The sequence below is a fragment of the Triticum aestivum genome, chromosome 1D, assembly GCF_018294505.1.
Source record: "Triticum aestivum cultivar Chinese Spring chromosome 1D, IWGSC CS RefSeq v2.1, whole genome shotgun sequence".
NCBI classification, from domain to species: Eukaryota; Viridiplantae; Streptophyta; class Magnoliopsida; order Poales; family Poaceae; genus Triticum; species Triticum aestivum.
The window spans coordinates 451,795,175-451,821,267 of NC_057796.1; the positions used below are offsets into that span (position 1 = coordinate 451,795,175).

Genomic DNA, 26,093 nt, shown 5'->3' on the forward strand with positions numbered 1-26,093 from the left:
AAACTTAGTACATGTGTGAATACATAGACAAAATAGAGTGTCCCTAGTATGCCTCTACTTGACTTGCTCGTTAATCAAAGATGGTTATGTTTCCTGACCATAAACATGTGTTGTCATTTGATGAACGGGATCACATCATTAGAGAATGATGTGATGGACAAGACTCATCCGTTAGCTTAGCATAATGATCGTTTAGTTTTATTGCTATTGCTTTCATCATGACTTATACATGTTCCTCTGACTATGAGATTATGCAACTCCTGAATACCGGAGGAACACCTTGTGTGCTATCAAACGTCACAACATAACTGGGTGATTATAAAGATGCTCTACAGATGTCGCCGAAGGTATTTGTTGGGTTGGCATAGATCGAGATTAGGATTTGTCACTCCGTGTGTCGGAGAGGTATCTCCGGGCCCTCTCGGTAATGCACATCACTATAAGCCTTGCAAGCAATGTGACTAATGAGTTAGTCACGGGGTGATGCATTACGGAACGAGTAAAGAGACTTGCCAGTAACGAGATTGAACTAGATATGATGATACCGACGATCGAATCTCGGGCAAGTAACATACCGATGACAAAGGGAACAATGTATGTTGTTATGCGGTTTGACTGATAAAGATCTTCGTAGAATATGTAAGAGCCAATATGAGCATCCAGGTTCCGCTATTGGTTATTGACCGAAGATGTGTCTCGGTCATGTCTACATAGTTCTCGAACCCGTAGGGTCCGCACGCTTAACGTTCAATGACGATTTGTATTATGAGTTATGTGATTTGATGACCGAAGTTTGTTCGGAGTCCCGGATGAGATCACGGACATGACGAGGAGTCTCGAAATGGTCGAGAGGTAAAGATTCATATATTTGAAGATTGCTTTCGGACATCGGAATGGTTCCGAGTGATTCGGGCATTTTTCTGGAGTACTGGGAGGTTACCGGAACCCCCCGGGGAAAGATATGGGCCTTATGGGCCATAGGAGGGAGGCTAACCAGCCCACAAGGGGCTGGTGCGCCCCCCACAAGGGAGGAGGCCAAATTGGACTTGGGAAGGGGGTGCCAACCCCCTTTCCTTCTCCTACTCCCTCTCCTTCCCCTTTTCCCCCTCCGGTAGAAGGAAAAAAGGGTGGGGCCGAATCCTACTAGGACTGGAGTCCTAGTAGGACTCCCCTCTCCCTGGCACGCCCCTTGTTGGCCGGCCTTCTCCTCCCCTCCTTTATATACGGGGGAAGGGGCACCCCAAAGACACAACAGACAATTGTCTTAGCCGTGTGCGGTGCCCCCTCCACAGTTACACACCTCGGTCATATCGTCGTAGTGCTTAGGCGAAGCCCTACACCGGTAACTTCATCATCACCGTCGCTACGCCGTCGTGCTGACGGAACTCTTCCTCGTCCTCAACTGGATCAAGAGATCGAGGGACTTCATCGAGCTGAACGTGTGTTGAACGCGGAGGTGCCGTACATTCGGTACTTGGATCGGTTGGATCGCGAAGACGTTCGACTACATCAACCGCGTTACTAAACGCTTCCGCTTTCGGTCTACGAGGGTACGTAGACACACTCTCCTCGCTCATTGCTATGCTTCTCCTAGATAGATCTTGTGTGATCGTAGGTAAATTTTTGAAATACTACGTTCCCCAACACTTGGCAGCAACCCTGAACTATTTGACATCTCTGAAACACATGTCCCTAACTAGTACAGTTGGCAGCTTATCAGTATCTTTCATAAAACAAGTCATCAAATTTCATTCTAGGACCTATCATTGCTATGAACAGGAGAAGCAACAACTCGAGCAGGAACAACAGAAGCAACAATTGGAGCAGGAGTAGGAACAACAACAATTGGAGCAGGAGCAGGAACATCAACAATTAAACCAGGAGCAGAAAAACATCGGGGGTGGCTCTACATACCAAACAAGTCCCCTATAACAATGCAAAGCAATCATATGCAATGTTTGGTCTTCTTTAAGCATCTTCTGGATTGTAGCATCATTTCTTAGTTCAATCATGGTCATCCTGTCACTTGACCAAACCTTTGATAGTAGATAAAATCGTTTCTGCATAACCCGCAGTCCAACAATTGTTCCTTCAAGTTATCATAGGTAACTGAGTCCCTAAGCCATGCCTTCGGTTGTGGATGCTGAGAATCACTTTTTCCGTGCACAGTGAACCTAAGCAGCCACATGCTTTCAATCTGAAACAAACAAAATCAAGAATAATTCAATGCAACTGTAACTGATTTTTATCTATAACTGAACTTTGACACATGTAACTGAACTTTGACACATATTACTAAATTTTTATGACACGTATAACTGAACTAGAACTGATTTCTTATGACACCTATAAACGAACTTTGACTGAAATAAGAATTTGTATTATTAAAACCCTATATTCTCTTTGATCTATCCTAAATTCTTCTCTTTTAGGCCAACCATCACTAAACTCACATCAAATCCATCAGAACCCTACCTTCATCTCTTCAACGAGCCTCTTCTATGCTAAAACCCTAAACCCTAACTTTGACCTCTCTTAAATACTTCTCTTTATGCAAAGATTCATTAAATACATATCTAATCCAATAGAAAACACAAGAATAAATCATCAAAGACCTATCTTTTTTCCAAGATTTAACATCTTTAGAAAAAGATCTTTCTTTTTTCCACCAAACCTTATAAGGAACAGTAGTACATCTGCAGCAAACCCTTCTAACCAGCACCGCCCTATCAACAACAGCAGATCGGAGAAGCAAACAAACCAAGAAGTAAGAGAGTAAAGAAGATGGATCAACAAGCACTGCCATCATGTTTGTCCTCCATAATAGAACATTGCATATATCTTTTGACAGAGGAGATGGAGAAGGAGTAGAGCATACCATCTGGACGGCGGCCGCGTTGACTCCTTCAGCGAGTTCTCCATTGCCTTGATCTCCTTGGTTGCAACACCGTCGTGAAGGGAAATAATAAAGCCGTGGGAGTGCAAGCGGAGCAATGAGCTGAAGACGAAAAAAGGGCGCAGAGAAAGGTGGTGGGCATGACAGGGGAGGCCATGGTGCGGCTAGACCGGGTGTAGAGTTGGTGCGGCTCCAGCGTGTGGGCGCGACGACTGGTTCTGTACGTGCTACGATACAGATAGCATTCCCTGCCATGGCGAGGGTGTGGTTCATAGATCTCAAGGTTTCGAGGAGAATTACAGAGAGAGGAAGGCTTGGAGAAGAAGAAGCTCAGGGGATAAGATCTCGGTTTGCTACAATCATTTCATACCTCACACCTACACACGCAACGTCTATATATCTGAGTACGATGGGACGGTCCCTCGGCCCACGGACTGAGGCCCAAGGTACAAGTCATTGCACTCCCCCTCCTTAAGCAGTAGCTTGACCTCAAGCTGTAGGAAGCTCTGTCAGTGCACTGGACCACTCCCAGGTTGCCATGGACAGCGGTAGCCCTGAACATGCGATCTTGTACTGCTTGCGTGTGCGCCCTCCGACGCGCACCCACCGCGATGCCAGAACTTGCGCGGGCTTGGACGATGCGGTCAGTTGCTGTGCGTACTGAAGCTCTTCAGTTGTGCTACCATCACCTGGTGGTGCGGCCGGCTTGAGCAAGGAGACGTGCACCACCGGGTGTATCTTGCTGGTTGCTGGTAACTGAAGGCGATAAGCGACATCCACAATTCGCTGCAAGACCTGAAAGGGACCAAAATATTTGAAACCCAGTTTGTGGTTAGTGCGACGAGCCACCGACTGTTGCATATACGGCTGAAGTTTTAGATATGCCCAATCGCCTGGTTGAAAAACCTGCTCAGAGCGATGCTTGTCTTCCTGAGTTTTCATGCGCTGTTGAGCGCATTGGAGTTGATCACGTATAAGTGTAGTCATGGCATTTCTCTCTGACAACCAACTGGTAAGATCTGTAGGTGTATCTGACTGTAGATTTTCAACACCCAGATGTCTTGGTTCATAACCATAGAGAACCTTGAAGGGTGTATGTCCATGAGAGAATGAAAATTTGTATTGTACCAGTATTCAGCTTGTGAGATCCACTGTGCCCATTTCTTGGGTGCAGAATGCACCATGCACCTTAAAAATGTCTCCACACACTGATTTAACTTCTCTGTTTGACCATCAGTCTCAGGGTGGTTTGCAGTACCCATGTTCATCTTGGTGTCAGTAAGTTTGCATAGCTCCTGCCACACATTGCTAGTGAACAATGGATCTCTGTCAGTTATGAGCACTTTAGGTAGTCCATGCAACTTATAAACATTGTCCAAATATGCTTGTGCAACAAAGAGTGCAGTAAAGGGATGGCAGAGTGGTATGAAATGACCATATTTGCTGAACTTGTCAATGACAACCAAGATTGTGTCATAGTTTTTGCTTTAGGGAAGACCACTGATGAAATCCATACTAACCATATTCCAAGCTTCTTTAGGTATGGGAAGAGGGATAAGAAAACCTGGTTTCTTTATGTGTTCTGATTTAGCTTGTTGACAGATAGAACATGATTTGACAAACTGTTCCACTGATTGTTTGAGAGCAGGCCAGGAGAATAATGCTTTCACTCTCTGATATGTGGCTTGCACCCCAGAATGCCCACCAATGCCACTCGAGTGCAATGAGAGCAGAATTGCTTGCTGTGCTTCTTTGTTTGCTCCCAACCAAACTCTCCCCTTGTGCCTGATAATTCCTTGCTGCAAAGAAAAACCCTTGTTATTACTGCCAGTTACACTTAATTTAGTGAGCAATTCTTTTGCTTGAGGGTCTATCAGGTAACCATCAGCTACTACTTCGAACCACTGAGGTGTGCAGTAAGACAAGGAGAATATCGTAGGTTGTGTTTCCACTCTGGAGAGAGCATCAACAGCACCATTTTCCAACCCTTTTCTGTACACCACACTGTATTTGAGGCCCATAAGCTTTAACAGTGCTTTCTGTTGAATATGGTTGGAAATTTTTTGGTCCTGAAAGTGTATCAGACTGCGGTGATCAGTACTGATAGTAAAGTGATCATGTTGCAGATAAGATTTCCATTTCTTCACTGCTAGCAAGATGGCCAAACACTCCTTCTCATAAGTGGACAGGCCCTGTGCTTTAGGACCTAGAGCTTTACTAAGGTATGCAATAGGATGCCCTTGCTGCATCAGGACTGCTCCAATCCCCATATTACTAGCATCTGTCTCTATTGTGAAGGGTTTATTGAAATCTGGCAAGGCTAACACTGGAACAATGATCAATGCAGTCTGTAGTTGCTGAAAAGCTTCTTGATTAGTGGGTGTCCACACAAACACAGTATTTTTCTTAAGTAAATCAGTCAAGCTTCTACTGATGATGCCATAGTTCTTGATGAATTTTCTGTAATATCCTGTGAGCCCCAAAAATCCTCTCACTTGTTTGACAGTAGTGGGAACAGGCCAGTCTTTGACTGCTTGCACTTTAGCAGGATCTGTACTCACTCCATCCTTGCTAATAGCATGGTCCAAGTATTCTAATTTCTGCTGAGCAAAGGAACACTTACTCATCTTCACATAGAGCTGGTTAGCAGCTAACAGGTCGAATACTTCCTTAAGATGCTTGAGGTGTTCCTTGAATGTAGCACTGAACACCAATATGTCATCCATAAAACAGAGCACACTTTTCCTGAGTAAGGGAGCTAACCAGTATTCATCCCAGTCTAAAAAGTAGCAAGTCCTTCAGTCACTCCAAAAGGAATAACTTTAAATTCATATAACCCATTGTGCACTTTAAAAGCAGTTTTATGCTCCTCCCCTTCCACCAACCGAATTTGGTGGTATCCCGCTCTCAAATCCAACTTGGTGAACCACATAGCTCCAGCTAACTCATCCAATAGCTCATCCACGACAGGCATGGGATACTTATGTTTCACAGTGATTGCATTAAAGTGACGATAATCAACACAGAAATGCGAGGTACCATCCTTTTTCCTGACTAATAAAACAGGAGAAGCAAATGCACTGGAGCTTAGTTCAATAATACCTTGTTGTAACATAGTAGCTATTTGTTTCTCTATCTCATTTTTCTAGATTGGATTATATCTGTAGGGTTTGACATTGACAGGCACAGCCCCAGGCAACAGAGGAATTTTGTGATCAAAACTTCTGTGTGGAGGTAGAGATGTAGGTTCTGAGAACAAATTTTTGTGTTCAGCAAGCAATTTCTGTACTTCTTCAGGCACAATTTCAGACTGAGGTGGAGTATCAGATATGTGGTAGAGCTGAATAATGTGATCAACAACATCAGTCTGCAGTAAACCTTTCAGTTCTTGTGCTGACATTTGTTTGCAATCAGCTGCAGTTTCCAGAATTCCTGTCAGTGTTACTTCTGTGTTTCTGTAACTGAATTTCATAATTTTCTTGCGCCAATCAACCCACATGGGACTCATGGTCTCCAACCAATTCATACCCAAAACGATGTCATAATTATCCAGTGGTAATGCTTTCAGAGATGTAGTAAAGCTAGTACCCTGACACCACCATTGGAGTCCCAATACTTGTTTAGTGCAGGTTAACAAGCCACCACCTGCTACTCTAACCGAAGCTGGATTGAGTTGCTCGATAGGGCACTGCAGTTTCTCCACTAATTTTTCACTGATGAAGTTATTTGAGCTACCAGAGTCAATCAAAATAAGCAGATGAGTTTTCCCTATCATGCCCTCCAACTTGATACTCTCTTTGCAAGAAGTTCCACTAACTACTTGTATAGATAACTTCATTACAATTTCTTCTGTCTCAGACGCAGTATCACTGTCTTCCCTTGCTTGTGCCTCATCCAATTGCTCTGGAAATTGTAGTGCTGATAACAACTCCTCCATAACATGTATTTGAATGGATGTGGGACACTTGTGACCTGGTCCAAATTTCTCTCCACATTTGAAGCACACCCCTCTGGCCCGTCTCTGAGCCCTAAGATTATCAAATTTCTCATAGAATTTCCCTTTTTCTGTTATTTTCTGATCTCCAGGAGTTGACCCAAGAAATCCTTGGTGCACATACTGTTTGTTCCTCTGCTTGAAATCTGGTTTGACTATGGGTCGACTGGTATCTTCAGCAGCAATGCCTCCTGTGTTTGTGCACAAGCAAATGCCACATCCACAGTTACGGGATGTTGCAATTTAACAGCTACCCGTATCTCTTGTTTCAGTCCTTCTAGAAACCTATTGACAAAAAATGTCTCATCATATGAAGGATTGTACATGAGTATCTTATGCATATGCTCCTCAAAACAATGAGCATAACCATCCACTGAACCTTCCTGTCGCAAGGCAAAGAACACATCCATTAATCTGGAATACTTATTTCTATTGAACTTAGCAAACACTGCAACACACGGCTGAGGCCAGAAGTCGATTGTGTGCTAGCTGAAGGAAATATGCCCTAGAGGCAATAATAAAGTTATTATTTATTTCCTTATTTCATGATAAATGTTTATTATTCATGCTAGAATTGTATTAACCGGAAACTTGATACATGTGTGAATACATAGACAAAACAGAATGTCACTAGTATGCCTCTACTTGACTAGCTCGTTGAATCAAAGATGGTTAAGTTTCCTAGCCATAGACATGAGTTGTCATTTGATTAACGGGATCACATCATTAGGAGAATGATGTGATTGACTTGACCCATTCCGTTAGCTTAGCACTTGATCGTTTAGTATGTTGCTATTGCTTTCTTCATGACTTATACATGTTCCTATGACTATGAGATTATGCAACTCCCGTTTACCGGAGGAACACTTTGTGTGCTACCAAACGTCACAACGTAACTGGGTGATTATAAAGGTGCTCTACAGGTGTCTCCGATCTCCGAAGGTACTTGTTGGGTTGGCGTATTTCGAGATTAGGATTTGTCACTCCGATTGTCGGAGAGGTATCTCTGGGCCCTCTCGGTAATGCACATCACTATAAGCCTTGCAAGCAATGTGACTAATGAGTTAGTTGCGGCATGATGCATTAGGGAACGAGTAAAGAGACCTGCCGGTAACGAGATTGAACTAGGTATTGAGATACCGACGATCGAATCTCGGGCAAGTAACATACCGATGACAAAGGGAATAATGTATGTTGTTATGCCGTTTGACCGATAAAGATCTTCGTAGAATATGTGGGAGCCAATATGAGCATCCAGGTTCCGCTATTGGTTATTGACCGGAGATGTGTCTCGGTCATGTCTACATAGCTCTCGAACCCGTAGGGTCCGCACGCTTAACGTTCGGTGATGATTTATATTATGAGTTATGTGTTTTGATGTACTGAAGGTAGTTCGGAGTCCCGGATGAGATCTGGGACATGACGAGGAGTCTCAAAATGGTCGAGACGTAAAGATCGAAATATTGGACGACTATATTCGGACATCGGAAAGGTTCCGAGTGATTCGGGTATTTTTCGGAGTACCGGTGGAGTTACGGGAATACAGGAGTACATATGGGCCTTAGTGGGCTTTAGGGGGAAAAGAGGAGAAGCCACGAGGGCTGGCCGCACGCCCCCCATGGGCCTAGTCCGAATTGGACTAGGGGAGGGGCTGCGCCCCCTCTTTCCTTCTCCTCCCCATCTCCTTCCTTCCCCCTCCTAGTGGGACTAGGAAAGGGGGAGTCCTACTCCCACTAGGAGGAGGACTCCTCCTCCTGGCGCGCCCTAGAGGGCCGGCCGGCCTCCCCCTTTCTCCTTTATATACGGGGGCAGGGGGCACCCCAAGACACACAAGTTGATCTGTTGATCTATTCCAGCCGTGTGCGGTGCCCCCCTCCACCATATTCCACCTCGGTCATATCGTAGCGGTGCTTAGGCGAAGCCCTGCATCGGTAGCAGCATCATCACCGTCATCACGCCGTCGTGCTGACGGAACTCTCCTGTGAAGCTCTGCTGGATCGGAGTTCGCGGGACGTCATCGAGCTGAACGTGTGCTGAACTCGGAGGTGCCGTACGTTCGATACTTGGATCGGTCGGATCGTGAAGACGTACGACTACATCAACCGCGTTGTGCTAACGCTTCTGCTTTCGGTCTACGAGGGTACGTGGACACACTCTCCCCTCTCGTTGCTATGCATCACCATGATCATGTGTGTGCGTAGGATTTTTTTTGAAATTACTACGTTCCCCAACAGTGGTATCAAAGCCAGGTTTTATGCGTTGATGTTATATGCACGAGTAGAACACAAGTGAGTTGTGGGCGATACAAGTCATACTGCTTACCAGCATGTCATACTTTGGTTCGGTGGTATTGTTGGATGAAGCGGCCCGGACCGACATTACGCGTACGCTTACGCGAGACTGGTTCTACCGACGTGCTTTGCACACAGGTGGCTGGCGGGTGTTAGTTTCTCCAACTTTAGTTGAACCGAGTGTGGATACGCCCAGTCCTTGAGAAGGTTAAAACAGCACTAACTTGACGAACTATCGTTGTGGTTTTGATGCATAGGTAAGAACGGTTCTTGCTCAGCCTGTAGCAGCCACGTAAAACTTGCAACAACAAAGTAGAGGACGTCTAACTTGTTTTGCAGGGCATGTTGTGATGTGATATGGTCAAGACATGATGCTATATTTTATTGTATGAGATGATCATGTTTTGTAACCGAGTTATCGACAACTGGCAGGAGCCATGTGGTTGTCGCTTTATTGTATGCAATAAAATCGCCCTGTAATTGCTTTACTTTATCACTAAGCGGTAGCGATAGTCGTAGAAGCAATAGTTGGCGAGACGACAATGATGCTACGATGGAGATCAAGGTGTCGCGCCGGTGACGATGGTGATCATGACGGTGCTTCGGAGATGGAGATCACAAGCACAAGATGATGATGGCCATATCATATCACTTATATTGATTGCATGTGATGTTTATCTTTTATGCATCTTATTTTGCTTAGATCGACGGTAGCATTATAAGATGATCTCTCACTAAATTTCAAGGTATAAGTGTTCTCCCTGAGTATGCACCGTTGCGAAAGTTCTTCGTGCTGAGACACCACGTGATGATCGGGTGTGATAGGCTCTACGTTCAAATACAATGAGTGCAAAACAGTTGCACACGCGGAATACTCAGGTTAAACTTGAAGAGCCTAGCATATGCAGATATGGCCTCGGAACACTGAGACCGAAAGGTCGAACGTAAATCATATAGTAGATATGATCAACATAGTGATGTTCACCATTGAAAACTACTCCATCTCACGTGATGATCGGACATGGTTTAGTTGATTTGGATCACGTGATCACTTAGATGATTAGAGGGATGTATATCTAAGTGGGAGTTCTTAAGTAATATGATTAATTGAACTTAAATTTATCATGAACTTAGTCCTGGTAGTATTAGCACATCTATGTTGTAGATCAATAGCTCGCGTTTAGCTCCCCTGTTTTATTTTGATATGTTCCTAGAGAAAACTAAGTTGAAAGATGTTAGTAGCAATGATGCGGACTTGGTCCATGATCTGAGGATTAACCTCATTGCTGCACAGAAGAATTATGTCCTTAATGCACCGCTAGGTGACATAACTATTGCAGGAGCAGATGCAGACGTTATGAACGTTTAACAAAAGCTCGGTATGATGACTACTTGATAGTTTAGTGCACCATGCTTTACGGCTTAGAATCGGGGCTTCAAAGACATTTTTGAAACGCCACGGAGCATATGAGATGTTCCAAGAGTTGAAATTGGTATTTCATACTCGTGCACGTGTCGAGAGGTATGAGACCTCTGACAGTACTTTGCCTACAAGATGGAGGAGAATAGCTCAACCAGTGAGCATGTGCTCAGATTGTCTGGGTACTACAATTTCTTGAATCAAGTGGGAGTTAATCTTCCAGATAAGATAGTAATTGACAAAGTTCTCTAGTCACTATCACTAAGTTACTAGAACTTAGTGATGAACTATAATATGCCAGGGATGACGAAAACAATTCCCAAGCTCTTCGCGATGCTAAAATCGGCGAAGGTAGAAATCAAGAAAAACATCAAGTGTTGATGGTTGACAAGACCACTAGTTTCAAGAAAAAGGGTAGAGGGAAGAAAGGGAACTTCAAGAAGAACGGCAAGTAAGTTGCTACTCAAGTGAACAAGCCCAAGTCTGGACCTAAGCCTGAGACCAAGTGCTTCTGCTGCAAAGGGACTGGTCACTGGAAGCGGAAACTACCCCAAGTAATTGGCGGATAAGAAGGATGGCAAAGTGAACAAAGGTATATTTGATATACATGTTATTGATGTGTACTTTACTAGTGTTTATAGCAACCCCTCAGTATTTGATACTGGTTCAGTTGCTAAAAGTAGTAACTCGAAACGGAAGTTGCAGAATGAACAGAAACTAGTTAAGGGTGAAGTGACGATGTGTGTTGGAAGTAGTTCCAAAGATTGATATGATCATCATCGCACACTCCCTATACTTTCGGGATTAGTGTTGAACCTAAATAAATGTTATTTGGTGCTTGCATTAAGCATGAATATGATTTGATCATGTTTATTGCAATACGGTTATTCATTTGAAGTCAAAGAATAATTGTTGTTCTGTTTACATGAATAAAACCTTCAATGGTCATACACCCAAGGTGAATTTTTTATTGAATCTCGATCGTAGTGATACACATATTCATAATATTGAAGCCAAAAGATGCAAAGTTAATAATGATAATACAACTTATTTGTGGCACTGCCGTTTAGGTCATATTGGTGTAAAGCGCATGAAGAAAATCCATGCAGATGGAGTTTTGGAATCACTTGATTATGAATCAGTTGATGCTTGCGAACCATGCCTCATGGGCAAGATGACTAAGACTCCGTTCTCCGGAACAATGGAGCGAGCTACTGACTTATTGGAAATAATACACACTGATGTATGCGATCTGATGGGTGTTGAGGCTCGCGGCGGGTATCGTTATTTTCTGACCTTCACAGATGATTTGAGCAGATATGGGTATATCTTCTTGATGAAACATAAGTCTGAAACATTTGAAAAGTTCAAAAGAATTGCAGAGTGAAGTGTAAAATCATCGTAACAAGAAAATAAAGTTTCTACGATCTGATCGCGGAGACGAATATTTGAGTTACGAGTTTGGTCTTCATGTGAAACAATGTGAAATAGTTTCGCAACTCAGGCCACCTGGAACACCACAACGTAATGGTGTGTCCGAACATCGTAACCGCACTTTATTAGATATGGTGCGATCTATGATGTCTCTTACCGATTTACCACTATTGTTTTGGGGTTATGCATTAGAAACAGCTGCATTCACGTTAAAAAGGGCACCATCTAAATCCGTTGAGACGACACCAAATGAACTGTGGTTTAGCAAGAAACCTAAGCTGTCGTTTCTTAAAGTTTGGGGTTGCAATGCTTATGTGAAAAAGGTTTCATCCTGATAAGCTCAAACCCAAATCGGACAAGTGCGTCTTCATAGGATACCCAAAATGTTGGGTACACCTTATATCACAGATCCGAAGGCAAGATCTTTGTTGCCAAGAATGGATCCTTTCTAGAGAAGGAGTTTCTCTCGAAAGAAGTGAGTGGGAGGAAAGTAAAACTTGATAAAGTAATTGTACCTTCTCCCGAATTGGAAAGTAGTTCATCACAGAAATCAGTTCCAGTGATGCTTACACCAATTAGTGAGGAAGTTAATGATGATGATCATGAAGCTTCAGATCAAGTTACTACCGAACCTCGTAGGTCAACCAGAGTACGTTCCGCACCAGAGTGGTACGGTAATCCTATTCTGGAGTTAATGTTACTTGACCATGACGAACCTACGAACTATGAGGAAGCGATGATGAGCCCAGATTCCACGAAATAGCTTGAAGCCATGAAATCTGAGATGGGATCCATATACGAGAACAAAGTATGGACTTTGGTTGACTTGCCCGATGATCGGCAAGCCATCGAGAATAAATGGATCTTCAAGAGGAAGACGGACGATGATAGTAGTGTTACTATCTAAAAAGCTCGAATTGTCGCAAAAATGTTTTCGACAAGTTCAAGGTGTTGACTACGATGAGATTTTCTACTCGTATCGATGCTTAAGTCTGTCCGAATCATGTTAGCAATTGCCGCATTTTATGAAATTTGGCAAATAGATGCCAAATCTGCTTTCCTTAATGGATTTCTTAAAGAAGAGTTGTATGTGATGCAACCAGAAGGTTTTGTCAATCCTAAAGGTGCTAACAAAGTATGCAAAGCTCCAGCGATCCATCTATGGACTGGTGCAAGCATCTCGGAGTTGGAATATACGCTTTGATGAGTTGATCAAAGCATATAGTTTATACAGACTTGCGATGAAGCCTGTATTTACAAGAAAGTGAGTGGGAGCACTACAACATTTCTGATAAATATATGTGAATGACATATTGTTGATCGGAAATAATGTAGAATTTTCTGTAAAGCATAAAGGAGTATTTGAAAGGACTTTTTCAAAGAAAGACCTTGGTGAAGTTACTTACATATTGAGCATCAAGATCTATAGAGATAGATCAAGACACTTGATAAGTTTTTTCAATGAGTACATACCTTGACAAGATTTTGAAGTAGTTCAAAATGGAACAGTCAAAGAAAGAGTTCTTACCTGTGTTACAAGGTGTGAAATTGAGTAAGACTCAAAGTCCGACCACGGCAGAAGATAGAAAAAGAATGAAAGTCATTCACTATGCCTCAGCCATAGGTTCTATGAAGTATGCCATGTTGTGTACCATATCTATTGTGTACCTCACCAAGAGTTTGGCAAGAGGGTACAATAGTGATCTAGGAGTAGATCACTGGACAGCGGTCAAAATTATCCTTAGTGGAATAAGGAAATATTTCTCGGTTATGGAGGTGATAAAGAGTTCGTCGTAAAAAGTTACGTCGATGCAAGCTTTGACACCGATCTGGATGACTCTAAGTCTTGATCTAGATACATATTGAAAGTGGGAGCTATTAGCTAGAGTAGCTCCGTACAGAGCATTGTAGACATAGAAATTTGCAAAATACTTACGGATCTGAATGTGACATACCCGTTGACTAAAATTATCCCACAAGCAAAACATGATCACACCTTAGTACTCTTTGTGTGTTAATCACATAGCGATGTGAACTAGATTACTGACTCTAGTAAACCCTTTGGGTGTTGGTCACATGTCGATGTGAACTATGGGTGGTAACCACATAAAGATGTGAACTATTGATATTAAATCACATGGCGATGTGAACTAGATTATTGACTCTAGTGCAAGTGGGAGACTGAAGGAAATATGCCCTAGAGGAAATAATGAAGTTATTATTTATTTCCTTATTTCATGATAAATGTTTAGTATTCATGCTAGAATTGTATTAACCGGAAACTTGATACATGTGTGAATACATAGACAAAATAGAATGTCACTAGTATGCCTCTACTTGACTAGCTCGTTGAATCAAAGATGGTTAAGTTTCCTAGCCATAGACATGAGTTGTCATTTGATTAATGGGATCACATCATTAGGAGAATGATGTGATTGACTTGACCCATTCCGTTAGTTTAGCACTTGATCGTTTAGTATGTTGCTATTGCTTTCTTCATGACTTATACATGTTCCTATGACTATGAGATTATGCAACTCCCGTTTACCGAAGGAACACTTTGTGTGCTAGCAAACGTCACAACGTAACTGGGTGATTATAAAGGTGCTCTACAGGTGTCTCCGAAGGTACTTGTTGGGTTGGCGTATTTCGAGATTAGGATTTGTCACTCCGATTGTCAGAGAGGTATCTCTGGGCCCTCTCAGTAATGCACATCACTATAAGCCTTGCAAGAAATGTGACTAATGAGTTAGTTGCGGGATGATGCATTACGGAACAAGTAAAGAGACTTGCTGGTAACGAGATTGAACTAGGTATTGAGATACCGACGATCGAATCTCGGGCAAGTAACATACCGATGATAAAGGAATAACGTATGTTGTTATGCGGTTTGACCGATAAAGATCTTCGTAGAATATGTGGGAGCCAATATGAGCATCCAGGTTCCGCTATTGGTTATTGACCGGAGATGTGTCTCTGTCATGTCTACATAGTTCTCGAACCCGTAGGTTCCGCACGCTTAACGTTCGGTGATGATTTATATTATGAGTTATGTGTTTTGATGTAGCGAAGGTAGTTCGGAGTCCCGGATGAGATCGGGGACATGACGAGGAGTCTCGAAATGGTCGAGACGTAAAGATCGATATATTGGACGACTATATTCGGACATCGGAAAGGTTCTGAGTGATTCGGATATTTTTCGGAGTACCGGTGGAGTTACGGGAATACGGGAGTACATATGGGCCTTATTGGGCTTTAGGGAAAAAAAAGGAGAAGCCACGAGGGCTGGCCACGCGCCCCCCATGGGCCTAGTCCGAATTGGACTAGGGGAGGGGCTGCGCCCCCTCTTTCCTTCTCCTCCCCGTCTCCTTCCTTCCCCCTCCTAGTGGGACTAGGAAAGGGGGAGTCCTACTCCCACTAGGAGGAGGACTCCTCCCCCTGGCGCGCCCTAGAGGGCCGGCCGGCCTCCCCCCTTGCTCCTTTATATACGGGGGCAGGGGGGCACGCCAAGACACACAAGTTGATCTGTTGATCTATTCCAGCCGTGTGCGGTGCCCCCCTCCACCATATTCCACCTCGGTCATATCGTAGCGGTGCTTAGGCGAAGCCCTGCGTCGGTAGCAGCATCATCACCGTCATCACGCCGTCGTGCTGACGGACTCTCCCGTGAAGCTCTGCTGGATCGGAGTTCGCGGGACGTCATCGAGCTGAACGTGTGCTGAACTCGGAGGTGCCGTACGTTCGGTACTTGGATCGGTCGGATCATGAAGACGTACGACTACATCAACCGCGTTGTGCTAACGCTTCCGCTTTTGGTCTACGAGGGTACGTGGACACACTCTCCCCTCTCGTTGCTATGCATCACCATGATCCTCTGTGTGCGTAGGAAATTTTTTGAAATTACTACGTTCCCCAGCAATAGCTTCATATGTCTGCAACTAGAGAGCCGCATTGCCTTGAAAATGCATAGTAGCAAAGTCAACCCACGGATTTGCCTGGACAGAGTACATCCTGAAGTATTTCTCGCATTGCTGTTTCCACCACTTTGGATTATCACCATCAAATTTGGGAAAATCAGACCGAGGAATGCAAGGACTGAATCTCGAATGGGAACACTGTGCTGCTGAATTGGGCGACACTCCGTGCTCATCAAGTTCATCGGAGAATTCCTCATATGTTTGGAAGTGATTGCTGGAATGCTCACCCTGTCCTTGGACCGATCGGATGTTGCGCTGTGCCCGTATCTCGGCGCCTGCCGAATTCCCCTCATGACGCGGCACTTCCACCCTCAACCCCCCTGCGCGCTGCTATGGTTGCGGCAGAGTAGATGGTGTGGTCTGCGCCAGTTCCAGGGACGAGACGCGCTTGAGGACTCCAGTGAGGGAGCGCTTCATCTCGTCCACCGCTGCATCCAGCCCATTGTTGGCGATGAGGAGCCGACCCAGCGTTGTCTCTGTACGGTCGAGCGACGCGGTGGTGGTCCGTGCGAGCGCATCGAACGCCTTCGCCGAGGACGACGCATAGCTGTCGACGGCGGTGCGCAATTCCTCGATCCCCTTGGCGTTGTGCGCCCCTGCCTCCGAAACGGCCTTGCTCTGTGCGATGGTCGCCTGAATCAACTGCTGCATCTCCGCGAGCGTCATCTCTGCTGCCGCCATGCGTGCAGGGAGCGTCGGCTTGTCGGATTTCTTGGCAGTGGTTACCGCCGGTCGTCCCAACCCAACTCAGGTACACCGAAGTGTTTTGCGCGTAATTCCCAGAGGAATCGCACCTTTCGTCAGGAATTAGGGGTCAATCGGCAGATCGGATCACCGGAAAAAAAAATTGCGCGGATCTGACGAGGCTCTAGATACCAAATGCTACGATACAGATAGCATTCCCTGCCATGGCGAGGGTGTGGTTCATAGATCTCAAGGTTTTTTTGAGAGATACATCGGCTTTATTGATCACTTAACAAAGTTACAAAGAGTCTCCCGGATACAAACCGGAACAGAATGAAAAATCACAAAGCTAGACAAATTCTTACAAAATTTAGCTAACAAATGAGCCGCTACATTAGCTTGCCGATGAACATGCTTGAACACCACAGAAACAAAGCTTTGAGAAGCAAACTTGATGTCTTAACAACAGTACCAATGCTAGAGCGATCACAAGATCTAGATTTCATCCTTTGCACCAGCGAAAGGCAATCCGAAGCAAAGATAACATCAGAATAGCCTTCATCACTAGCTAATTGCATAGCTCTACGTAAGGCCAAAGCCTCCGCAAGTTCAGGATCAAGTGCACCACGAAGAGGTTCAGAAACAGCAGCAGTACAGCACCCATCATGGTTCAACACTACCACACCAGCTCCAGACTTGTTCAGGTCAGAGAAAACAGCAGCATCCGAATGAATCAAAACCTTACCTATCGGCGGCGGAGTCCAGAGAGGATTGGGTGAAGTTGACTCACGCCTCTTGACAGATTCAGAGTTGAAAAGGTGCTTCAAGATCAAGTCTGAATACGCTCGGATCTTCTCCACTGTAGTACGAATCGTTGGTGCTTCAGGAGAGTGTCGAGCATCATTTCGAGCTTCCCACAAATGCCACATAGTAACAACCATCACCATAGCATCGCGATATGAAGACCTTGATAGAAAATCAAAGAGCCACATATTGGTGTCTCTAAATTCAGAACGCCGTAACACCATTCCAGTCCAGTTTTTTATTGCATCCCACACTGCTCTTGTACGCACACAGAAAAGCATGGCGTGCTCCACTGTTTCGAGCCGGCCGCAGAAGCAGCAAGACTCAGTGTCCGGCACATGACGTCGTTGTAATTGAGCCCCCGAGGGAAGGCAATCATGGGCGAAACGCCAGAACACCACCTTCATCTTGTTTGGGGCTTTGACAACCCAAATTGACTTCCAACACTTTTCTTCATTCGCCAAATTTGAGGGGAGACCATGCCCAGCCTTGCTGTGGTCGATCAGAAACTGCTCCGATCGAGCCATGTTGTATGCCGAGCGAACGGAAAAATCCCCAGATTTTATAAACGCCCAACTAGCAAAATATCCACCTCCCCATCTATTAATAGGAATCCGCAGAATATTTTCGGCAACATCGTTCCTGAAAAAAGCTCTGACTGACTCTTCATTCCAAGAACCAACCTCCTCATCAATTAGACACTTGACCTTGGCAAGGTTTCGAGGAGAATTACAGAGAGAGGAAGGCTTGGAGAAGAAGAAGCTCAGGGGATAAGATCTCGATTTGCTACAATCATTTCGTACCTCACACCTACATACGCAACGTCTATATATCTGAGTACGATGCGCCGGTCCCTCGGCCCACGGACTGAGGCCCAAGTTACAAGTCGTTGCAGTACGGGTCAGCGTTAAGCAATTCGACTCATAAAAGAACAACTCGAAAACAACACAAAATGGGGAAAGCTGCGGTATGGGGTAAAATGTGGCAAGAATTTCTTGAAAAATGAATAATATCTGTCACAAAGATCAATCTCGGGGTAAAAAATAAATAGAATTTACTCTAAAAATAAAGAGCCCATTTCACGATTGGTGGATCATGATGCCCAAGTTGGCTAGATCGCGCTTCTTCTCCTTGACTTCTATGAAGTTGAGTATCAAGCTGCAAATGAATGCCAAGATCGTCCATCTACAAAGTCAAACAGATCGCCGGGAGAAGAATCCCCACGTGATTCAGGCCCGGGCTGATCGTCCGGCGATCGCAGGTGCACGGGCGAGAGATGGCTCCTCCCGCAGATCCGGATCTTGTTTCGTTCTGTACTCGAGTCGATCGTGCGACGCCGTGCTTGGCCCTTGGCGCCCACGTGTCCGTCCGTTCGCCCGCGCGCCCTTATCCTCCACCCGCCCTGCCGCTGCCCCCCACTCGCCGAACTCAGCTCGCGCCAAATCAGCTTCCGTCACTGAGCAGCAGCAGCGTGACTGAGCTCGTGCGTGCAGCATGGCGCTTCTTGCAAGTGCGCCGCTCCTGCTCGCGGCCCTCGCCGGCGCCGTCGCCCTCCTGCTGCCGGGCGCCGCCGAGGCCCGCGTCCTGCTCTCGCTCGACGACTTCGGCGCCGTCGGGGACGGCATTGCCAACGACACCCAGGTGCGCGACGCCGCGAGTGCCATCGATCTCGGGCGGCACGGCGGCATTCCGTTGACTCTCCCCTTGTTTTCTCCAGGCATTCGTCGACGCGTGGGAGGCGGCGTGCGCCACCGGCGGCAACACCTACCTCAACGTCCCCGCCGGCAAGTCCTACCAGATCTGGCCCGTCACGCTCGCCGGCCCCTGCCGCGGCGAGATCAAGCTCATGGTATTCATTCCCCCTTCTTCTCCCTCCGCCACGTCACAGTCACAGTCACAGTACACTCTAGCTAATTCGTGCCTCGCAGATTTCCGGGAACATCATCGCGCCGGAGAGCCCGGAGGAGTGGGAGGACGGCGACCAAGGCAGGTGGCTCCACTTCACCGGCGTGGGGGACCTGTCTCTCAGCGGCGGCGGCATCGTCGACGGCCGGGGCCATCAATGGTGGGCGGGGGCCTGCGAGGACGAGAACTGCACCTCGTACCGCCAGCACGAGGTCGCCCCCATGGCGCTCCACTTCGAGGACTGCCAGGACGTGAGCGTCAAGGGCCTCACGCTGCAGAACAGCCAGCGGCAGCACCTGGTCTTCACCCGCTGCTACAACGTCGAGGCCAACTACCTCCGGGTCACCTCGCCGGAGTACAGCCCCGGCACCGCCGGCGTCCTCGTCGTCAGCTCCACCAACGTCCACATCAAGGATGACCTCTTCTCCGTAGGTACGCTGCACTGGTTCTGAATCTGAACTGAAATTTTCTCTGGCAGGCGAATTCTGCTGGTGTTTATATTTTGTGTGTCATTTTCAGGTGGCGACTGCGTGTCGATTGTGGGCAATTGCTCCGATGTCCGGCTGAGAGCCATCTCCTGCGGGCCTGGCCTCGGCATCAGGTAATGTGTCGTCTCTTTGCAAATACTAGAATTTTCATCAAATCTTAAGCTGAATGTGTCATCTTCTTCTTCCTCATCGTCAGCATTGGAGGCTTGGGCGAGAACCAGAGTAATCACAAGATAGAGAAGATCAAGACGGACACCATGTTCATCTCCAACACCAAGAACGGCGTACGCGTCAAGACCTACGAGGTACTACAAAGCACAAACCAATAGCCAAAATTCTCATCTGAACCAAGAATGGCCGTGTGACATGGTAACATTTTTCTGTGATGTTCTTGTTCATCCTTCAGGACGGCTGCGGCTTCGCGCGCAAGGTGAAGTTCGCGCAGATCATGATGAGGAACGTGGCCAACCCCATCGTCATCGACCAGCACTACTCCGCTGCCAACCGGGGAACTCAATGCGGCACGCCGGTACGACTGAGCTCGCCGGCCGTCTTGTCTGAATCCGATGGTGCATTTCACTGCCTAGCAGCAGAACGCCGTGCGCGTCTCTGAACTTGTTTGTAACTCTGTCGTGGTGCAGAACGGGAGCGCGGTGGCGGTGGAGAACATCAACTACATCGACATCACCGGCACGTCGGCGACGGAGCGGGCGGTGACGTTCGCGTGCAGCGACGCCATGCCGTGCAGGCGCCTGTATCTGGACGGGGTGAACCTGACGACGGCCGGCGGGGGCAGCACGTCCGCGTTCTGCCACCAGGCGTTCGGGAAGCACGTCGGGGACGTCCTCCCGGAGTCGTGCCTCGGCAAGGAGGACTTCGTCCAGCTGCAGGCGGCCCCGACCACCGGAGACGCTCAAGACGGAGAAGATGCTGCTGATTGGTGAAACTGTTCCCAGAATTTGATATTGTAGTGCGAGCTTGTATGCGGTGTGTGTGGATTCATGAAATAAATCATTTTTTGTTTGAGATAGATATAAATGAACATGCCTTCAAAGTCAAGCATAATTTCCAAGACAAAACAAAAATATGATAATATCCATGAGTTGTCCATTTGTCCAACCAAAGGTAACACAACAGTATACTTCCCCGGTCGGCGAATAAATATACGTCTAGCTTTTGTCTTTAGAGTTTTAGAACTTTGATCAACTTTATAGGAAAAACGAGCAGCATTTATGACGTTAAATTAGTATCACTAGATTCGTTTTGAAATGTAGTTTCATAAAATACCAATTTGATGTCATATAGAAGAAAGGAGTACTAATTTAGTCAAATTTTCAAACTTTAACTTAAAACAAAAAGTAAAAGTACACTTATTCGTGGACGTAGAGAGTAGTATCATAGATTCGGTAAATTTGACAATTTTGACCTGTGGATAAAATCATTTCACAAAATGAACTGTCTCTAAATTTTTTCCACTTAGATGACCTTTTTGAGTGGCGCCCGACACGAAGGCGTCACACTACTGTGCAGCGCCTAACTGACAGGCGCTGCACGCCTAGCCAGCGTCACATCCGTGTGATTCAAAAATTACTAAGTCAGTGTGCAGTGCCTGAGAGCTATGCGCCACATTATACAGTGTAGCACAATTTAGTGTGGCGCCTTCGTGTCGGGCGCCATTCAAAAAGGTCATCTGAGTGAAATTCTTTTAGAAGCAGTTCATTTTATGAAATGATTTTATCCACAGATTAAAATTGTCAAATTTGCCCATAGATTCACTGAAGAACTCAACAGCACCTCAACCACGTCGCGGAAAGTGACACGGAGTCAGCAGCGAGGGAAACAGCCAGCGCGAAATAAAGTCAAACCCCACCAGCCGGACAGCGATCAGCAGAGGTTAGAGTCACCAAAGCCACACACCAGATTCAGATTTGGGAGCAAATATTTCTCAGAAAAGAAGAAGAATTCAGAGCTGCAGATGCAGACGAGATCTGCTTGAAGGAGGAACACCAGATCGAGAAGAGATTGAGCAGCAGCATCAAGAAACAAGATGATGATGTCGCCGAAGCAGCTGCTGACCACCATCCTCATCGTCTTCTCCACGCTCTCCTTCATCAAGCTGCTCCTCCTCACCCACTCCGCATCGTCGTCGCCCGCGCGCCCCGGCCGCTCGGCCTGGGACGCCGCCGGCTCCGGCAACGGCACCGCGGCCACGGACGGCCTCAACGCCAAGGAGTTCGCGCTGCTCCGCTCCGTCGTCGCCGCGCGCGCGCCGTGCGGGCTGCTCGTGTTCGGCCTCTCGCCGCAGCTCCTCGCGCTCGCGGCCGTCAACTCCGGGCAGGGCGCCGCCACCGCCTTCGTCACCGACAGCGCGGAGGACGCGGACAGCGCGCGGCGCGTGCTCGCGGGGCGCGGCTCGGCGGCCGTCCACCGGGCCAGCTACCCCGACCCGGCCGGGGAGGCGTGGGCGCTGCTGCGGCGCGCGCGGGCGAGCCCCGTGTGCGGGCGCCCCACGGGGACGGTGCGCAAGTCCGGCTGCCGGCTGGCGCTGACCTCGCTGCCGCGGGAGGTGCTCGACGCGCGGTGGGACGTGGTCGTCGTCGACGGGCCGAGCGGGGCCGGGCCCGGGGAGCCGGGGCGGATGGGCGCCATATACACCGCGGCCGCGCTAGCGCGCGCGGCGGCGGGCGGCGCGGTGGACGTGGCGGTGCACGACATGAACCGGACGGTGGAGCGGTGGTACGCCAGGGAGTACCTCTGCGAGGACAACCTCGTCGCCGCCAAGGGGCGCCTCTGGCACTTCCGTGTCGCCGCCGGCGGGCCGCCGGATGCGTTCTGCTCGAGTGCTCGGGTTCAGATCTTGTAACCTGAGCAAGCGGAGCAAGATCGCCGGCGGTGGGCAGGGCACGACATGTCGGCAAGGAGGGCTTCGTCCAGCTGCAGGCCCCGACCACGGGCACCGGAATGCTGCACGGAGAGACTGAAAATCTTGATGGCGAAGAAAATGCAGATTGGTGAAGCTGTTGCGAACTTGCAACCATTTCGGCCGTGGCCATGTCTGGCTGTCTGTGATCTTGTAATGTGATACAGCAACAGAAGAGGCATGAGTTTGTCTCCAATCTTAAAAATTCGTAAATTTTTCGAGAGATACAATTTTTCTTGTGTCCTTTTTTTTAATAAAAGAGGGGCTCCGACGACAACTGAACCCTATTACAGAATAACAAGGCTCCCAACAAAGCAAAGACAAGTTCAGAGATAACAGAGAACGACACTAGTGAACAGGAACGAAGTACATCCAGCCGAAGCACATCGTCAGTAGCCCAGCCTTCACACTCCTGGCCTCCATCCTTGCGACCCTCGGTAAATCTCACTTGCCACCCGTTCGATTAGTTTTTGCCCCCAGCATTAGCTTTTCATCCGGGCTTCTTTTCTGCAAAATTGACCAATCAATAACCTAGTTGCACATGGTATGAACGATAATCATGGGATCATGATTTTTTAATCTAAACACAATATCATTTCTGCATTTCCAAATGGACCAGAACAAAGCAGAAACCCCAACCAGCACCAGTTGTTTTTCTGGTTTCTGAAATGTCTTTATCCAGATATTCAAATACTCATTTAAATTTTTTGGAGTTGTTTTAAGATCAAAAGAACATTTGACCAGACTCCAAATCAATCTAGCAGCGAGCAATCAAAAAACAAATGATTAATGTTCGCATCTTGTCCACAGAAAACACAATGTTTTCCCCCTTTCCATCCTTTTCTAATCAGATTATCTTTAGTTGAAATACTTCGTCTAGCAAGCAGCCAAAAGAACATTCAAATTTTGGCAGGGACTTTCATTTTCCACAGGAACTTGTGAGGGAAACCTACATCAGTCCTAATCAAGGAAGCATAAAGAGATTTCACACAAAAATTTATGTTCTCTGTGAGCATCCACAAAGGTTGGTCTCTGCCCCTATACATTCTTACTTCCCCATATCTAGCTTCCAAGCTAGCCCACAAAGAGTTAAATATACCGGAGGTGCCTAAACTTGTCCTGCACGGTCAGTTTGGTGCCTAAAGTTGCAAAATACATAAAACTAGTGCCCGAACTTGTCCAATCGTGCAAATACGGTGCCTCCTTCCGTATTCAAACATACACCCTCCCTCGTGAAGTGTCAGCATGGCAGTGGCCCACATGTAAGTGGATACGTGCGGGAAGGAATTATTTTGCAGAAAGATCCGTTGTATTTCATTTAATCATGTAGGAAAGCCCTCAAATACAGTTTATGCTAGAGAGAAATAACATGAAAAAAATCTCCATGACAGTGTTTAGAACCTGCACCTCCAGGTTACCAAACGTGGCAAACTATCTGGTATGTACAAGTAATAGCAAGAAAATTTTGTAGACCAATTCCACGTGTTGCTTTGCAATTTTTCTGATGCGTAATCCATCTGTTTTATTTTTTATTTTTTTCCAAGTTCCTGTTTAGTTTTATGACACGCAAATTTTCCCATACAAAAATACAATAATTATTGATATGCAGTTACTGTGTACTTTTATTTATTTTTTATCTTTTCATTGTGTACTTTAAAGAGGTAAAATTAACTTTTTCAAAAATTTATGTGGATTTAAAGTTTTCAACAAATATTTAAGATTACTGCGTAAATTTATATATCTTCATTCCAGACCAGAAGGATACATGATTATGGTGTACCTTCATTGTATTTCTGAAATACAAAATTATTAAAAAATTGACAGCATTGTATTTGTTTGAAATCATTCAACATATATGAAAATTACTGTGTAATAATATTAAATTCTAGAAATGTATCAAAACATGTCAGACGTGTTTGTAGAATTGTAAGGATAATTTTACACAACAATTTTTTAATACTCGATGAACATATTCTAAAACATGTTGAATCTGACGAATTTCGAAAACACTTTATAACTTTTGAATACATGTGAAACATTTTCCGAAAACATGAAATGCACTAGGGCTTTCTTTTAAGTTTACGGCAGTTGTAACTTTTTCTTCCATTTCTTCTTTCAAAAGGTAAAAAAATATCAAAGACAAAAAATAAACACAAACTTGAAAAATAAAAATAAAACTTGTGTCGGCCCAAACGAGTGTCATGTATAAAAGAATAGCTTGAAGAGGTACATAGCATCCAAAGCGGATTTTCGGAGCACGGTGGCCACTGGGAATGTTTTTTTAAAGGTTAAAAATTGTCACTTAAAAGTTCAGCTTTTTTCACACCAGAAACGTATGCATGTGCTCTGACTGTCAAATTTCGTACGGAATTATGTTATATTATACCCTGCAATAAAGGCAAAATTCCAGCCAAATAACAAGCAAAAATTTGCATGTATGTATCTTTTTTGTATCTCTGACATACAAACGCGAATTTTGATGAAAATTCGCACAATATATTATACTTCTATGTGTGCACGTATAAAAGGTTTTGGATTTTTTTAGTTGTAAAAATCCAATTCTCTGAACTTAAGAGAAACAGGCACAATATGCCCGTGCTCCAAAGTTACCTTTGCACAGCAACGCCGTATATATAATTCGACCTCATGAAAGTCCACTGTTCATATTTTGGCGTGGTGGATAGCCTGTGCGTACAATGCAATCTGCGACCGTGAGATCTCAGCATGGATTCTAAATCGTGCAATTTATTTTTACTGTTGGCTTTCATACGTGATTAAATAAAATATGACGCGATTCTTCACGCGCAGGCTACCCAGCTCCTCCCCTGCTCTCAGCCACTTACATGTGGGCCACCGCCATGCTGTCACACCATTCCGGCATAGCGTACACCCGGATACGGAAGGAGGCACCGTATTTGCACAACCAGACAAGTTTGAGCACCAGTTTCATGTATTTTACAACTTTAGGCACCAAACTGACCGCGCCGAACAAGTTGAGACACCCCTAGTGCTTTCATTTTCCACAGGAACTTGTGAGGGAAACCTACATCAGTCCTAATCAAGAAAGCATAAAGAGATTTCACACAAAAATTTATGTTCTCTGTGAGCATCCACAAAGGTTGGTCTCTGCCCCTATACATTCTTACTTCCCCATATCTAGCTTCCAAGCTAGCCCACAAATCAGCAGCTTCACCAATCAGGTTTCTCCTGAAGGTAAAACCACTCCATCCTTTACTAATGGCCTCTGCAACAGATATATTGTGGTCAAAGCTAATATTGT

The 26,093-nt window shown here is 45.9% G+C and overlaps 2 protein-coding genes across 2 annotated transcripts; both read left to right on the forward strand.

Annotated features, from left to right (window-relative positions):
- The first annotated feature begins 18,899 nt into the window (after positions 1-18,899).
- LOC123182853 (probable polygalacturonase At1g80170) lies at positions 18,900-20,923 on the forward strand. Its single transcript, XM_044595525.1, has 7 exons — positions 18,900-19,141; positions 19,218-19,349; positions 19,429-19,837; positions 19,925-20,006; positions 20,090-20,198; positions 20,300-20,422; positions 20,535-20,923. The coding sequence occupies exons 1-7, from the start codon at positions 18,995-18,997 to the stop codon at positions 20,835-20,837; spliced, it is 1,305 nt and encodes a 434-aa protein (XP_044451460.1). The 5' UTR covers positions 18,900-18,994; the 3' UTR covers positions 20,838-20,923.
- Positions 20,924-21,672: 749 nt separating this feature from the next.
- On the forward strand, positions 21,673-23,105 carry LOC123182854 (probable methyltransferase At1g27930). Its single transcript, XM_044595526.1, has one exon. It carries the CDS (start codon positions 21,941-21,943, stop codon positions 22,754-22,756), a length of 816 nt encoding a protein of 271 aa, XP_044451461.1. The 5' UTR covers positions 21,673-21,940; the 3' UTR covers positions 22,757-23,105.
- The last annotated feature ends 2,988 nt before the right edge of the window (positions 23,106-26,093 follow it).

Bases quoted from the DNA above. Each gene is read 5' to 3' on its own strand.
- LOC123182853 (XM_044595525.1), top strand. From the start codon at position 18,995: ATGGCGCTTCTTGCAAGTGCGCCGCTCCTGCTCGCGGCCCTCGCCGGC. The intron at 19,142-19,217 runs GTGCGCGACGCC...TGTTTTCTCCAG, and splicing joins GCATTGCCAACGACACCCAG to GCATTCGTCGACGCGTGGGA. The intron at 20,199-20,299 runs GTACTACAAAGC...TTCATCCTTCAG, and splicing joins TACGCGTCAAGACCTACGAG to GACGGCTGCGGCTTCGCGCG.
- LOC123182854 (XM_044595526.1), top strand. From the start codon at position 21,941: ATGATGATGTCGCCGAAGCAGCTGCTGACCACCATCCTCATCGTCTTC.